The following is a 16622-nucleotide window of genomic DNA, read 5'->3' on the forward strand; positions in this document are numbered from 1 at the left end:
AGCATTTTAAATTTAAACGAAAAAAATTCAATAGGTGAAGTCTGATTGGCTGTTGGTGGCTCCACCCATTTTTTTAAAACCTAAAAATGCAGTCCCCTAGTGACCCTGGTGTTAATACTGTGAGAATGGCAGCAGGTTGAATTTCCCCACACTTAGGGGCAGATTTACTAATCCACGAATCATAAATGGGAAAAATTCGGATTGGAAGATCGCAAATATCCTGAAAATGCTTCCAAAAAAATCGTATTACTCACGATAATATCGTATTGGCAATCCGAAAGTCACAACATTTTCATACTGACCATTGTAAACAGCGACAGAGCCTTTCCGAATTTTTCGCCCGGCCGTGTGAAAAAAAATTGCACGAGCGTGAAAAAAACGGCGCGAATACGCTCAGTGAATCTCCCCCTAAGTATTAATATTTAAAGAATGGCAGCAGTTTAAATATTTAAGTGAAATCTGATTGCCTGTTGTTGGCCCTGCCCACTTTTCCAAACGTGGAATGTAGTCACCCAGTGACAAACTGTGCAAAGTTTGGGGACCCTGACATTAAACATGTGAGAATGGCAGAAGTTAAAATTTCCCCACTGGAAACAATGAAATAAATGTGATTGGCTTTTGTTGGCCCCACCCACTTTTTCTAACCTTGAGTACATAGTACTGACTTTGCAAAGTTTGGGAACCCTGGCATCGAACCAATAAAATTCAATAGGTAAAAAACGGCGCGAATACGCTCAGTGAATCTCCCCCTAAGTATTAATATTTAAAGAATGGCAGCAGTTTAAATATTTAAGTGAAATCTGATTGGTTGTTGTTGGCCCGCCCACTTTTCTAAACTTGGAACATAGTCATGCAGTGACAAACTGTGCAAAGTTTGGGAATCCTGGCAGGTTGAATTTCCCCATTGAAAGTCAATCGGTAAAATCTGATTGGCTGTTGGTTGCTCCACCCACTTAAAAAAAACAAACAAAACCTTGAATAGGTAGTCACCCAGTGGGAACCCTGGCATCAAACCAATAAAATTACATGGGTGAAATCTGATTGGCTGTTTGTGGCTCTGCCCACATTTCCTAACCTTGAACCGCAGTTACCTGGCATTATTACTGTGAGAATGGCAGCAGGTTGCATTTTCCAAGTCAATAGGTAACAGGTGACAGCAGTTTGAAAATCTTCCCTGTCAATGTCAATGGGAAAATTCGGGTGTTCAAAAAGACGGGGGGGGCGCTAAGAAGCGGAAGAAAACGCGGAAGAATAAGCTGAAGTCGAAGAACAGTATGTTGGGTTTTTCAACCCAAAATAATTATTTTTATTACTCAGTTCTGTTGTGGCCACTAAATCTGTGTCTGTGTGGCAAAGGGATTCAGAAAGAGAGACCTAAGGACTCATTAACTAACACAGGGGCTAATTAGTGATGTGCAAATCTGTCCTGTTTCGCTGAAAAATTAAGCAAAACACAGGAACCGTGCAACTTTTTGACTCGTGCAACTTTTTTTACTTTTTTTTTCTAATCCATGCCTGGAAAAGAAATTCGCTCATCACTAGTGCTAATTTACACAAGTGCGGTTGGCAGTAGCACCCAATCAGTTCTCTGCTTTCATTGGTTGAAACAAAGGGCAGATTTGCTGCACCTATATATGAAAATCAGCCCTCCCTCCAATCCTTTGTTTACATACAGGCCCCTTCTTAGACTCCACTTTCCTCACACAAGTATTGCTGTCTGCCCACTAACTGGCCCAGCCCCATTGCCAAGCTGGAGGGGCCTTGCCCAAAGTGTTACAGGGGCAGGTATCCACAAGCAGCCGGGGACATTTAGTGGGGCAGGGGATCTATGGCAGTTGGGGAGGTGAGTTGGGCCCTAGGGGTTGGGTTCTTGATAGGCCCAAAGTCTGACACTAATTCCCTTTCTTTCTGCAATAAACAATCAAATGCATGACATTTGCATATTCCATTTATTAGTTATTTCCATAATTTCTATGTTTCTTAAGTTGCTTATTTCCTGCTGTCATCACAGCTAATTCCCAGCACTCAGAATCGACTGTCTGCTAAACACATCTCTGTCCCAGAAGAGCAATCAGTGACTTCAAGTATGGCAGGTAGGGGCAGGTAGAGGGGCCTGTGAGCAGGTCGTAGTGCTAGCGCATTTTGTAGTCGTGAGAGATGGAAGCTTCACACAGCTGCCCCTTGAAATCCAGGTCTACAGTGAAGTCCAGATCACGCTGTACAGGGAGAAAAGAACATATTTCCTTGTTACTGTATGAGGGATTCTTATTTATTAAAGGGAATATAAAACTTCCCTTCACTTTGCCCTTCAATTCTCCAAAGAAAGCATCTCAAACATTCACTGATATTTATTTGGTGCACGTTTCAGATTCCTTTGCTTTGAATTGCCCAACAAGTGACAGAGGAAAGGGAAAAACCGTCAGCCTTCAAAACTCTCCGGAGGGGGGGGCAGAGAAAAGAAAGGTAATGTTTTGTTCGTATGAAGCTGTCAGATTATCTGAAAGCTATAAATACACCTGGCACATACTTTACAGTCTCTGAGCTATGGGTTCCCAGATGGCACTAGCGGTGAGCATATGGGCTTCTCTCAGAAGTGCCTCTATGTATAGACCATAAACAGTTATATAACTGGTGTTATGTATCTCCATCCCACCGGAGCCATGAGGGCTGCTTTCCTACGGTGATTTAGCATTCACATACAGATACAGTCTTATTCATATTACAGTATTTCTCCAACACCAGTGCCAATGCAAATTCTACCTAGTGGACCAAGTGAAACCCGGTATATGGGATTCTCTTTCAGCCTTCAGGCGTCTCCTGAACCTGCTTGCCCCAAGTACCTGATCATTTAGCCATAATGCTGCTCCCGGCACAACTAGTGTGTGAGAATAGAGTGGCATGCAGGATAGGTTAATAATGGGATTTTTGCTAAATTCACTTAGGGCAAGTCAGTAGGGACTATTAATGCAGTTTGCTAAGGGCGCCCAGGACTTGCCCCACATCCAGTCTTAGTGGTGTACCTTGATCTGGCCAGGCTACCCTCCAAAAAATCTTTGAGGGGGGCCTAGCTGAAGACCCTTGGGCCAAGCCCCCATGACCCTTCCCCCTGTATGTTAGTTAAGTCACTGTCCAGACTGGAGGTAATGTGAGGGTTCCCTTGATTGCGTGCACGTGCAGGCAAGGCGTATGCTACTTTAAGGAACATGCAAAGGTGCATGGCAATAAGGCTGATGCCACACAAGGCGTATGGCGTATATTTTCGGCAAGCTGAAAAACACTTGCCGAAAATATGCTTCCTACGCACCGTATGCCCCTATCTGTGCCTGCACCGGAATGAATGGAATGTGCTCGGGTGCAGGCACATGTAGCCGTTATCCGCATAAAAATGCGAGAGAATGCAAAGTCTCGTGTTTTTATGTGTATTTCAGCTTCATGTGCCTGCACCCAAGCGTATCTCATTCATTCGGGTGCAAGCACAGGTAGGAGCATATGGCGATATTTTCGGCAAGCGTTTTTCCGCTTGCCGAAAATATACGCCATATGCTATGTGTGGCATCAGTCTAATGTACACTCAGTTCTGTAACTATTTGGCACTTGTGATTGTAAATGAGTTAATGTGTTGCTCCCAGAATCCTTTAGCCTTGACCATAAGCTCAAACACAGTATCTTGCGGATTACCATGATTAATGAAACGATTATGTGAATGACTAATTATCGTCTTTTTTTTTTTTTTTACTCTAGGCTAAACGAGTGATTATTTTGCATTTGAAATTACAAGTGGGTACCTGCAACTTGTCACAGTGGTATAATACAATGGGTTCACTAGGGATGTTGGGTTTGTGAGGTCTTGTCTGTACAGTAGAGTTAAAGAAAGGAAGCCTTACAATGTTGTTGGCGTTTGGTTTCATAGATATCGTCCCAAAAAGCTCTTCCCCTCTTCTCACTGTCAGATAATCCTCCAGGTAAAAGACGGTCTGTTTCCAGTGCGTATATGGTGCGTCGGGAGCTGCAGGCGGAAACATAAAGGTCAGATTTAAAAGTAATTTAGAAAAGTTATATGTATGTAGCAAATAAGGGAAAGTTGTGCTCAACCACTAAATTTAAAACCATAAGGCAATGAGGTTGTGACCACAATGTACATATAGACAACAACAAGAGATCCTCTGTACTCCCCCGTTATCAATATATATAGGACATTAAGACATTCTGTGTATTAAGCTGCCAAGATATGCCCTCCCCTTTAAACAAAACAGTATTTGTTTGTCCATATATTGCAATATACTTCAAGCTGGCCAACTACGTCAAAGTCATACCCTCTGGCCAGTCCTACACTTATTTATATGGTTCATCATTAATGAATCATACAAGTGTAGGACTGGCCAGAGGGTATGACTTTGACGTAGTGATGTGCTTGTCACAGTTGTAATGTGCCTACCACTATTACATCTGATTTGCCAAAAATGAATACACCTGTGTCTGTGTGCGCATTTCTTTGCAAATCGTCTGATTTGGACAAAAGTCCATTTGGTATCGTTTGTGTTTGGCATGCAAGTGCCTTCTACGGCCACTTCTTTGGGGGAATGTGTGCTTCACCTATTGACACTGGGCGCAAAGGGAACCCTGGAGCTACAGTAGGAGGTGGCAGTAGCTCCGGGGTTCCATGCATCAATAAGCTCAGCAATGCTCGATTCGGAATAGAAGGCAGGAAGGATTGAACAACACTGGGTGCAACTATACAGAAGTGCAAGGAATGCATTTTGATGCAAGTACCGTTAATGAAAGTGGTTTCATGTGTAACTGACTGTGGGGAAATTTCAGGGATTGCAACTGCACTTGTGGATTTACATGAGCCCTATGGAGTAACATGTACTCATGGCAGCAGCACCTCTGATGCAGTGCAAACTTGTGTTTGTGTTTATGTTTATTAGCCCTAGAACACATAGCAGTAAAAACGCAGTACCAAAGTCATGCTTAATATAACAATATATATATATTCAATGCCATATAGACATGGTCAGCTAGTTCTTTCATATAACAGCGCTGCCTTGCATCCACTGACACTGTGTTCTGGCGCAAGCTGCAAATCACAGCTTTTGTGCCCGTCATTGCTTTTTTGCTAGTGTCTGGGGTAGAGTTGTGACATAGGATGTTGGGCAGGGAACGGAGCAGGTGACATAGTGGGCAGGGCAATTAATTGGATGGGCTGGTGATGCCAGTGAATGGTACTATGAGGCAGCTGATTGTCACATCTTTCGCTGCACAGTCCTGTCCAAACCAGCCAGGCAGTTTTGACCCGGACACCCTTATGAAAACCAGGCTGTCCACATCAAAACTGAGCAGGGGGCAACCATGTTGTGACCTATGTAATGAGTAGGGAAATAATGCTTGTAGAGCTGCTTTCTCTGATCCCAATATCAGTATTGGTCATCCTATTGATTGCTCTAGTTTGCTAATTGTGTGAAATGAAATAAGACCTATGATACACAAAATGGGATTGTAAAATTCTGCACAACACAAACAGCAGCTCTGATCCATCTCCATGTCCCATTTCTATATTCTGACAGGGATCCATGTCATGGAATACTTAGCTGCCTTAGTCGGTGCATATACATTTTGCAACACTATAACATTATTCATGGCATTTAAGTCAAAATCTAAAAAGAGTGGGCGATAAAGATGGATTGAAATAATACATTGTGTTCCAGCAAGCACAATGTCTGAAAATGTATTAACAGCGTAAATTACTAATTTTAAGCTGTTCCCAGTTATGTTTTTTGTTAAATAATTAATCTTTTCCATGATTAAAATACAATGGGTTGCACAGGAAATTAAAGGATGGTTAAATAACAATAGATCAATATATGAACCCTTTTGTCTCACTCTTTAGAAAAAGGCATATGGATAATATATGGCTATATGAGGTTTTTGTATCAGCCCAGGAGCCATATAACAGTAATGATCCAGACCTTCAAGGTTGTCTACATGAGCTCCCCCATCTTGGCATCTTTTGTGTGTCAGTGGCACTACACATGCCCAGTGTGCTCTGGGCTTTTGTTGAGAAGCCAAGCTTAGGGGTTGTCAGAAATCATCAACTATAAAATTTAATTTTTTTTGTACAGCACCGCAGAATGTGTTGGCACATTATAAATACAGTGGCTTGCAAAAGTATTCGGCCCCCTTGAACTTTTCCACATTTTGTCACATTACAGCCACAAACATGAATCAATTTTATTGGAATTCCACGTGAAAGACCAATACAAAGTGGTGTACATGTGGTGTACATTCCAAACATTTTTTACAAATAAATAACTGCAAAGTGGGGTGTGCGTAATTATTCAGCCCCCTGAGTCAATACTTTGTAGAAGCACCTTTTGCTGCAATTACAGCTGCCAGTCTTTTAGGGTATGTCTCTACCAGCTTTGCACATCTAGAGACTGAAATCCTTGCCCATTCTTATTTGCAAAACAGCTCCAGCTCAGTCAGATTAGATGGACAGCGTTTGTGAACAGCAGTTTTCAGATCTTGCCACAGATTCTCGATTGGATTTAGATCTGACTTTGACTGGGCCATTCTAACACATGGATATGTTTTGTTTTAAACCATTCCATTGTTGCCCTGGCTTTATGTTTAGGGTCGTTGTCCTGCTGGAAGGTGAACCTCCACCCCAGTCTCAAGTCTTTTGCAGACTCCAAGAGGTTTTCTTCCAAGATTGCCCTGTATTTGGCTCCATCCATCTTCCCATCAACTCTGACCAGCTTCCCTGTCTCTGCTGAAGAGAAGCACCCCCAGAGCATGATGCTGCCACCACCATATTTGACAGTGGGGATGGTGTGTTCAGAGTGATGTGCAGTGTTAGTTTTCCGCCACACATAGCGTTTTGCATTTTGGCCAAAAAGTTCCATTTTGGTCTCATCTGACCAGAGCACCTTCTTCCACATGTTTGCTGTGTCCCCCACATGGCTTGTGGCAAACTGCAAACGGGACTTCTTATGGTTTTCTGTTAACAATGGCTTTCTTCTTGCCACTCTTCCATAAAGGCCAACTTTGTGCAGTGCACGACTAATAGTTGTCCTATGGACAGATTCCCCCACCTGAGCTGTAGATCTCTGCAGCTCCCCCAGAGTCACCATGGGCCTCTTGGCTGCATTTCTGATCAGCGCTCTCCTTGTTCGGCCTGTGAGTTTAGGTGGACGGCCTTGTCTTGGTAGGTTTACAGTTGTGCCATACTCCATCCATTTCTGAATGATCGGTGGAACAGTGCTCCGTGGGATGTTCAAGGCTTTGGAAATCTTTTTGTAGCCTAAGCCTGCTTTAAATTTCTCAATAACTTTATCCCTGACCTGTCTGGTGTGTTCTTTGGACTTCATGGTGTTGTTGCTCCCAATATTCTCTTAGACAACCTCTAAGGCCGTCACAGAGCAGCTGTATTTGTACTGACATTAGATTACACACAGGTGCACTCTATTTAGTCATTAGCGCTCATCAGGCAATGTCTATGGGCAACTGACTGCACTCAGACCAAAGGGGGCTGAATAATTACGCACATCCCACTTTGCAGTTATTTATTTGTAAAAAATGTTTGGAATCATGTATGAATTTCGTTCCACTTCTCACGTGTACACCACTTTGTATTGGTCTTTCACGTGGAATTCCAATAAAATTGATTCATGTTTGTGGCTGTAATGTGACAAAATGTGGAAAAGTTCAAGGGGGCCGAATACTTTTGCAAGCCACTGTATGTGACAATAATAAGAATAGTGGAGGTGGTGGTAGTTCCCTCCTTCGACTCCTTAACTTGTGTGTGCAAAGAATGCGCAAGTTGTAGGTGGGAGGGAAGGGTGCCTACGTGCCTCCCTCTGCCCACCCCTTTAAAATTAATTGTGACCCGATGCAGGCGGCACTTGATTCTAGGTGTAGTCCACAGAGCAAAGGCCTGCAGCTATTTGCACAATACCCTATGCAGTGGGCAAAGTGTAAAAAAAGGTCTAAATGTGGCCCTTTTCTGCACTCTTTCCACCATGTGGGGCATTGTCAATGCATCCTATTGTGTTTTACAACATATTAACCTTATGCTGAGCTCACTACTGGGCCAGGGGCACAGCTATTCTTGGGTCTCATTGGGCCAGTCCCCAGTGGAGCCGGTTGCAAAGTGAGTCATAATAGAGGGGTAAATGACTGAGTGGCTATGTGGGCCTTTAAAAGTGAGGATGCTCCACCCAAATGTCACTTGTATATAATTTTAAGGTGCATGTATATTGAGCTTTATTCCCATTAATATAAGTGCCCCTAAAAATCCCAATTATGTGAATAGAGCTCTATTTTACCCTTTGATTTATCCACCTCTTTATGTTCTATTCTTATCCCATAATATCCTATAAAGAGCACTAAAATGAAGATATGCATGCACTAGATTCTGCTAGCTATAGAGGTGCTCTCTAGGCTCAGTGCCAGGATCAGAGAAAGTCACACCACTTGTCTATAAATACACAGAGAATTGATTATAGAAGTTTCACATTGCACACGCCTGGTTAAACTGAGGAAACGCACTTGACACCCTCACTTATGAAACCCTTTCATCTAGGAAAACATTCCAGCAGGGACAGCCTGAGCCATGGAGCAATAATCTCCTGTAATGGGCTGAATATCGGATATATAAAAATAAAGGGGTCAGACAGAATTACAATGAAAAAGCTCCCAGCTGAGTACAAGCTGTGCAACAGTACTCCTGAGTGCAGGGCACGGAATAGTCATGAGCCTTACAACAGGAATCCAACAGCCAGGGCAGCATATAGGTACAGATCAGAAAGATTGCTGATGAGTAAGACTCTGATAACAAGCAGAATGCTGGGCAACATGAATCCAGGAACAGGCAGGGAACAAGGCAGAATGCTGAGCAACAGGAATCCAGGAACAGGCAGAAAACAAGGCAGAATGCTGGGCAACATGAATCCAGGAACAGGCAGAAAACAAGGCAGAATGCTGAGCAACAGGAATCCAGGAACAGGCAGAAAACAAGGCAGAATGCTGAGCAACATGAATCCAGGAACAGGCAGGAAACAAGGCAGAATGCTGAGCAACAGGAATCCAGGAAGAGGCAGAAAACAAGGCAGAATGCTGAGCAACAGGAATCCAGGAACAGGCAGGGAACAAAGCAGAATGATGAACAACAGGAATCCAGTAACTCAAAGGGAAGAAGGCAGAACACTGAGCAACAGGAATCTGGAAACAATGCAGAATACTAAAGAATAGGAATTAAGAAAGAGGCAGCGAACAAGCCAGAATGCAAACAGGGGTCCAATAACAAAGCAACAGACCTCTGATCAGCTAAGGGCAGGAAGCAGGACTAAAGTTTTTCAAGAAATGGTACTAGACTGTCTTTAACTTGCTCTGCACTTGCTGGATAATTTAATAATGTACGTCTGATCCCAGCTGGGCTGTGAACATTGACTAGAATGATAGATTTGTGTGGGAAACAGCAGTGCACGTAGCCTGACTCTGTTGTACAGCAGTGAGACAAGGGTTAACCCAAAGGATAAGGCTCTTGGATCAAGCCCACTAGCTCTACATACCGGCAATGAATATCATGTACCCCAGGCACATTTACAAAGGTGTAAATTTTCACCTCGGGAAGCTTCTCCACACTTCATGCAACTATGTCAGGCAGTAATTCGTGACGAATACGCTTATTTACTAAAATGTGATTTTTTTTGTTGCAGCAAGAGAACACCAACAAATTTTTTCCATAGATTTTTCACTAGCACATACTTTTCCTAGAGAATTTTCCTAGCGCCACTATCTTTCAGGGAAAATTTGCTAGCGTATATGAGCTAGTGATAATTGAAATCAGTGGCTATATATATAGAGCATATGTGTGTATTTATTAATGAAATAATAATAATTAAATGTCCACGGAACCAAAAGGAAGACTAACTCTCTTGTCAGCTGCAGTAAAAACAAAATCAGACACAAAAAAAAAATAATTTTGTTACAGTACAACAACAACATTAATAAGCTATTTCCAACAAATTGCAACTCAGGGGTTGAAATTTCTGAGTGCATTAATACCTGGACAAACAGTTTAGACATGTTAATGACATTAAAGAACCACAAACAATTCAGATAATATTATTTAAATATAACCATTTGAGCTTTTAAAAAATAAAAAAATCTTTGTGGGAGGATGGCAGTCCCATATAACTGGAGGAGTCTGAGCCGGACTTGAATTTCTTACTATTGAGCGCTATTCTGATATCTACTGGGAGCTGCTACGTTTCTATTGGCTGCTAGGATGGAAGGTGGGTGATATCACTGCAACTTGTAGCTCAGCAGTCACATGGCTGTGGCACCCTGGGAAATGAAGAATATGGCTAGCCCCATGTGACATTTCAAAATTAAATAGAAAAAAATCTGTTTTTGAAAAATGGATTTCAGTGTTGGAGAATCTCTATTAACTGATGTGTTTTGAAAAAAAACATGTGTTTTCCCAAGACAGTATTCTTTTATATTACTATGTAAGCTAGAGAACAGGGTGCACAGTGGGGACAGGCAGTGGGTTGTTGGTCACTGTTGAGCATATTGCAGTTGACCCATGAGTGCTGTACTGTCTACTGAATGGATGACACAATGTTGGCCCCTCCTACACTATCCAACCATTTGGCCAGTGGATGGCACCCTTAACTGCACTGGGCTCCGGGCTTATCAAATAAAGTCCATCGTGTTCATCCTTTCTAAATAATTTCATCAACCAACAGCAAACAAAACCCCTCAGAGGGATAAGTGTTTTTTTTCTTACACATCATAATTATATATGCCCTTGTGCGTTAAAACCCTATTTCTAAATGCCACCATTGATTCACTCATGGGCAACTCTCTCAGTAGAGAATGCCATTAAATGGCTACCCTCACAGCAAAAGAACCTTTTCCATATGGACAAAATCTCATTTCCTTATGAAATGAACATAAAAACAGTACAGGTATGGAAACTATTATTCGGAATACTAGGGACCTGGGGTTTTCCAGATAAGGGATCTTTCTATAATTTGGCTCACTATGCCTTAAGTCTGCAAATATGATTTAAAAATAAGGTAAACCCAATAGGATTGTTTGCCACCAATATGGATTCATGCAGCTTAGTTACTATAAGTACGGTAGGTATGGGACCTGTTATCCAGAATGCTTGGGACGTGGGGTTTTCTGGATAAGGGTCTTTCCATAATTTGGATCTACAAGTCTACTAAAAAATCATTGTAATATTAAATAAACCCAATAGGATTATTTTGCCTCCAATAAGGAATAATTATATCCTACTTTGGATCATGCAAGGTTCTGTTTCATTAGTACAGAGAAAAAGGAAATCACTTCTTAAAAATTGTAATTATTTGATTATAATGGAGTCTAGAGGGGATGGTCTTCCTGTAAATTGCAGCTTTTTGGATATTGGGTTTCTGAATAATCAATGCCACACCTGTACTAGTACCATGATGACAAATACTGCAAATCTGGTCTGGGAAATATTTTGTTAGTAAAACAATTTACCTGTGGAAAATCCGGTCTTTTTGTGACATTTTGTGAATTCAATGTTGAAATAGGTAACCAACGCATGGACGTAATCGTTCCGCTGAACCTGAAGGCAAAACGCAGCTGTAAACGCTAACTCTTCCGTCTTGACAGTGTATATGTCAATTTCCTATTAAAAGAAACAGAGAAGGAATGCAGAAGGGACCAGTCAGGCAGGGCAGTATTGGGCTCAATCAGTATGCTAACAGTTTGGTAAAAAATGTTAAGTCTTTGTGACAGGCAGGCTGTATTTAAAGGGGTATAGATTCACGGGAGGAGGGGGTTATTCTTCCACTTTACAGAGTGCTGGTAAGGCCCCATCTAGAATATGCAGTCAGTTTTGGTCTCCAGTGCTCAAACGGAACATTATTGAGTTAGAGAGGGTCCAGAGAAGGGCAACTAAGTTGGTAAAGGGTATGGAAAGTCTCAGTTATGAAGAAAGACTGGCCAAGTTGGGTCTGTTTACACTGGAGAAGAGGCGCTTAAGGGGTGACATGATAACTATGTATAAATATATAAGGGGATCATACAATAACCTCTCTAATGTTTTATTTACCAGTAGGTCCTTCCAACTGACACAAGGGCACCCACTCCGTTTAGAAGAAGGGAGGTTCCGTTTAAATATTCGGAAAGGATTTTTTACAGTGAGAGCTGTGAGGTTGTGGAATTCCCTCCCTGAATCAGTTGTACTGGCTGGATGGCTTTTAAGCAAGTGAGGGAATACAGGGGTATGGGAGATAGCTCTTAGTACAAGTGAGGGAATACAGGTGTAGGGGAGATAGCTCTCAGTACAAGTGAGGAAATACAGGGGTATGGGAGATAGCTCTCAGTACAAGTGAGGGAATACAGGGGTATGGGAGATAGCTCTCAGTACAAGTGAGGGAATACAGGGGTAGGGGAGATAGCTCTCAGTACAAGTGAGGGAATACAGGGGTAGGGGAGATAGCTCTCAGTACAAGTGAGGGAATACAGGGTTATGGGAGATAGCTCTCAGTACAAGTGAGGGAATACAGGAGTAGGGGGGATAGCTCTCAGTACAAGTGAGGGAATACAGGGTTATGGGAGATAGCTCTCAGTACAAGTGAGGGAATACAGGGGTAGGGGGGATAGCTCTCAGTACAAGTGAGGGAATACAGGGGTATGGGGGATAGCTCTCAGTACAAGTGAGGGAATAAAGGGGTAGGGGAGATAGCTCTCAGTACAAGTGAGGGAATACAGGGGTATGGGGGATAGCTCTCAGTACAAGTGAGGGAATACAGGGGTAGGGGAGATAGCTCTCAGTACAAGTGAGGGAATACAGGGGTATGGGAGATAGCTCTCAGTACAAGTGAGGGAATACAGAGGTAGGGGAGATAGCTCTCAGTACAAGTGAGGGAATACAGGGGTAGGGGAGATAGCTCTCAGTACAAGTGAGGGAATACAGGGGTAGGGGAGATAGCTCTCAGTACAAGTGAGGGAATACAGGTGTAGGGGAGATAGCTCTCAGTACAAGTGAGGAAATACAGGGGTATGGGAGATAGCTCTCAGTACAAGTGAGGGAATACAGGGGTATGGGAGATAGCTCTCAGTACAAGTGAGGGAATACAGGGGTAGGGGAGATAGCTCTCAGTACAAGTGAGGGAATACAGGGGTAGGGGAGATAGCTCTCAGTACAAGTGAGGGAATACAGGGGTATGGGGGATAGCTCTCAGTACAAGTGAGGGAATACAGGGGTAGGGGGAGATAGCTCTCAGTACAAGTGAGGGAATACAGGGGAAGGGGAGATAGCTCTTAGTACAAGTGAGGGAATACAGGGGTAGGGGAGATAGCTCTCAGTACAAGTGAGGGAATACAGGGTTATGGGAGATAGCTCTCAGTACAAGTGAGGGAATACAGGAGTAGGGGGGATAGCTCTCAGTACAAGTGAGGGAATACAGGGTTATGGGAGATAGCTCTCAGTACAAGTGAGGGAATACAGGGGTAGGGGGGATAGCTCTCAGTACAAGTGAGGGAATACAGGGGTATGGGGGATAGCTCTCAGTACAAGTGAGGGAATAAAGGGGTAGGGGAGATAGCTCTCAGTACAAGTGAGGGAATACAGGGGTTTGGGGGATAGCTCTCAGTACAAGTGAGGGAATACAGAGGTAGGGGAGATAGCTCTCAGTACAAGTGAGGGAATACAGGGGTAGGGGAGATAGCTCTCAGTACAAGTGAGGGAATACAGGGGTAGGGGAGATAGCTCTCAGTACAAGTGAGGGAATACAGGGTTATGGGAGATAGCTCTCAGTACAAGTGAGGGAATACAAGGGTAGGGGAGATAGCTCTCAGTACAAGTGAGGGAATACAGGGGTAGGGGGATAGCTCTCAGTACAAGTGAGGGAATACAGGGGTATGGGGGATAGCTCTCAGTACAAGTGAGGGAATACAGGGGTAGGGGGATAGCTCTCAGTACAAGTGAGGGAATAAAGGGGTAGGGGGATAGCTCTCAGTACAAGTGAGGGAATACAGGGGTAGGGGAGATAGCTCTCAGTACAAGTGAGGGAATACAGGGGTATGGGAGATAGCTCTCAGTACAAGTGAGGGAATACAGGGGTATGGGAGATAGCTCTCAGTACAAGTGAGGGAATACAGGGGTATGGGAGATAGCTCTCAGTACAAGTGAGGGAATACAGGGATATGGGAGATAGCTCTCAGTACAAGTGAGGGAATACAGGGTTATGGGAGATAGCTCTTAATTGATCCCGGGATTAGTCCGATTGCCATCTTGGAGTCAGGAAGGAATTTTTTCCCCTCTGTGGCAAATTAGAGAGGCTTCAGATGGGGTTTTTTGCCTTCCTCTGGATCAACTAGCAGTTAGGCAGGTTATATATAGGCATTAAGGTTGAACTTGATGGACGTATATCTTTTTTCAAGCTAACTTACTATGTTACTATGTAATCTCATTGATGTCTTATGTGGGGAGGAATAGAAGGTACATCTCCTATCCTTTGGATAATTGATGCGCCATGGGTCAAATAAGGTGTGGGATTGGATCAGGACCCGAAATTGCTTCGCTTTTTGTTGGACTTGCGAAGATCCAGGGTGGTAAGATTTTCAGAGAACACCAAGTTAAAATCTTCCCTAGTTATCCTGATAGGTGATGGGTATTTAGATGCTAGGGAAAGAGTTTTGTGTAATACTGGTATCTGCTTAACATTTGGGATATAAACATTAAGTAATGTAATTGGGGTACCAATGTAGGAACCTTGTAATATTATGTACTGTCCATTTAGGTCTAGTATTTCTTTTGTGATTGATATGGGAGGGTTATGACAAGTAATACTAGAAAGCTCATACATTGGAACCCCTATACCCATTATCATAAATATTAATAATATTCTCTTAGAATATGTGCGATTGAGTTGTTGTATCCCTTCTTCCTGGTTATAGGCCTGGATTTCTCATTTGTACGCTGGTACAAAGCGGCCATATATATATAAATATATATGTAGAAGCATGTCAGTTGAAATGTCTAGAGATTGTAGTTTATATTGATAGCTGGTAAATAACTGTAAACAATCATGAGAATCCCACACAGCAATACTTGGTAAAGAAGAATCCTTCAAATACAATGTCCTCTTCATGTGGAAGAATAGTTTAGGTTCTATATATACTGTAGGTAGTAAACACTCCTGGTTGCGTGTGCCGTAGACGTAGAACCAGTTAGTTATTCAACTATAGAGTAAAATAAAAGGAAAAATCTAATCAGAGGTAAAAGCCCACTCTGCAGAAAAGTAATGGTCATTTTGTCTGCATGGAGATCAGTAGCAAACAAAACAGCTACAAGGCAAAAGAGAGAAAGTTTATCCATGTGAAACACAAGTGTTTTTCATGTAGGAGAGCCAGATCGAAGTGAGGATACAAGTGATGTTCGGACCTACTGACTCCCATCCCGGGGTCAATTTTGGTGATTGTGCTTTAGGGGTCTACTTAGGTATCTCTAGTGGTGGTAGGCCCAAGGTACTGACAAACTTGTTACTAGTAATGAGCAAATTTTTTCGGCAGACATGGATTCGCAGCGAATTTCCTCATTTCTTCATTGCACGAAAAAATTCGCTGCACGTAAAATAAAAAGCGTGGTTGCGTCAAATAAGATGCCGGTGACAAAAAAAACCCCCAAAAAACATGCAACAAATGCGTTTCGCAAATTTTTTGGGGAAAAATAATGATGGTGCTTTTTGTGAAGCTATACTCTATGGGGAAATTGTGGGAATTACTGGAAAGGAGCTTCTTCTCTCCTCTGTCCCAGCCATATGCCGATACCAAGATGTTATGCTAAATTTTACATAAAACACTTTAAGTTGCAACAGTAATGCAAAAAGTTGCCATAAGTAGGATATTGTTTGAAAAACACAAATTCCAGCATCGTGGACAAATAAATTATGCACCTGCTAAAATTGTATGCTTTGGACATATAAGTAAATTAGGCCCACATTCACACACAGGCTTACTCATACATTCATGTTCATTCACATGCCTGAAAAGCCCAGCTTGAAGGTCAATTATGCTGGAATTTGATGTTAAAAAGGTATTTGCTGTTCTAAATATTCTTGGAACTATGTCTGGATGACTGTTAGGGCTCTGGCACATGGGAAGATTAGTTGCCTCTCGAGGCAACTTCGGCGATTTGTTGTAATCGCCTGTGCAGCGTGTGCCATCCCACCGGTGACATTTTCGCCGGTGGGATGCCAATCCGGGGAGGTTAGTCGCCTGTGACAAGTAAATTTATCACGGGCGACTAATCTCCCCGTGTGCCTAAGCAGATTTTTCTTCTGTTATCTGTAACCTTAATATGAATAAAAGTGTTATTGTAGAGGTTGGTAAGAAAAAACGTGCTTTTAGGGCATTCAAGTTAGCTGGGACAGCGGAAACTTTCATCAGGTACAAGGAAGCAAATAAAGCATGCAAAAAAGCTATCAAGCAAGCTAAAATAGAAATGGAAAGGGATATTGCTGCTAGGAGTAAAAAGAATCCTAAATTATTTTTTAATTATGTGAATAGTAAAAAAATGAAGCAAGAAGGGGTGGGAACTTTATTATCACGGGGGG

General features: G+C 42.5%; 1 protein-coding gene across 1 annotated transcript in view; it reads right to left on the reverse strand.

Moving 5' to 3' along the window:
• Window positions 1-1930: 1930 nt before the first annotated feature.
• Window positions 1931-16622, reverse strand: part of prmt8 (protein arginine methyltransferase 8) — a 71065-nt gene continuing 56373 nt past the window's right edge. The window contains exons 8-10 of the mRNA XM_002938693.5: window positions 11536-11686; window positions 3885-4006; window positions 1931-2216 (exon numbers count right to left, since the gene is read on the reverse strand). Coding sequence (XP_002938739.2) covers window positions 2133-2216; window positions 3885-4006; window positions 11536-11686 — 357 coding nt within the window. The 3' untranslated portion in view covers window positions 1931-2132. The remainder of the gene's footprint in view (window positions 2217-3884; window positions 4007-11535; window positions 11687-16622) is intronic.

Source organism: Xenopus tropicalis, chromosome 3 (genome assembly GCF_000004195.4).
Source record: "Xenopus tropicalis strain Nigerian chromosome 3, UCB_Xtro_10.0, whole genome shotgun sequence".
Lineage (NCBI taxonomy): Eukaryota > Metazoa > Chordata > Amphibia > Anura > Pipidae > Xenopus > Xenopus tropicalis.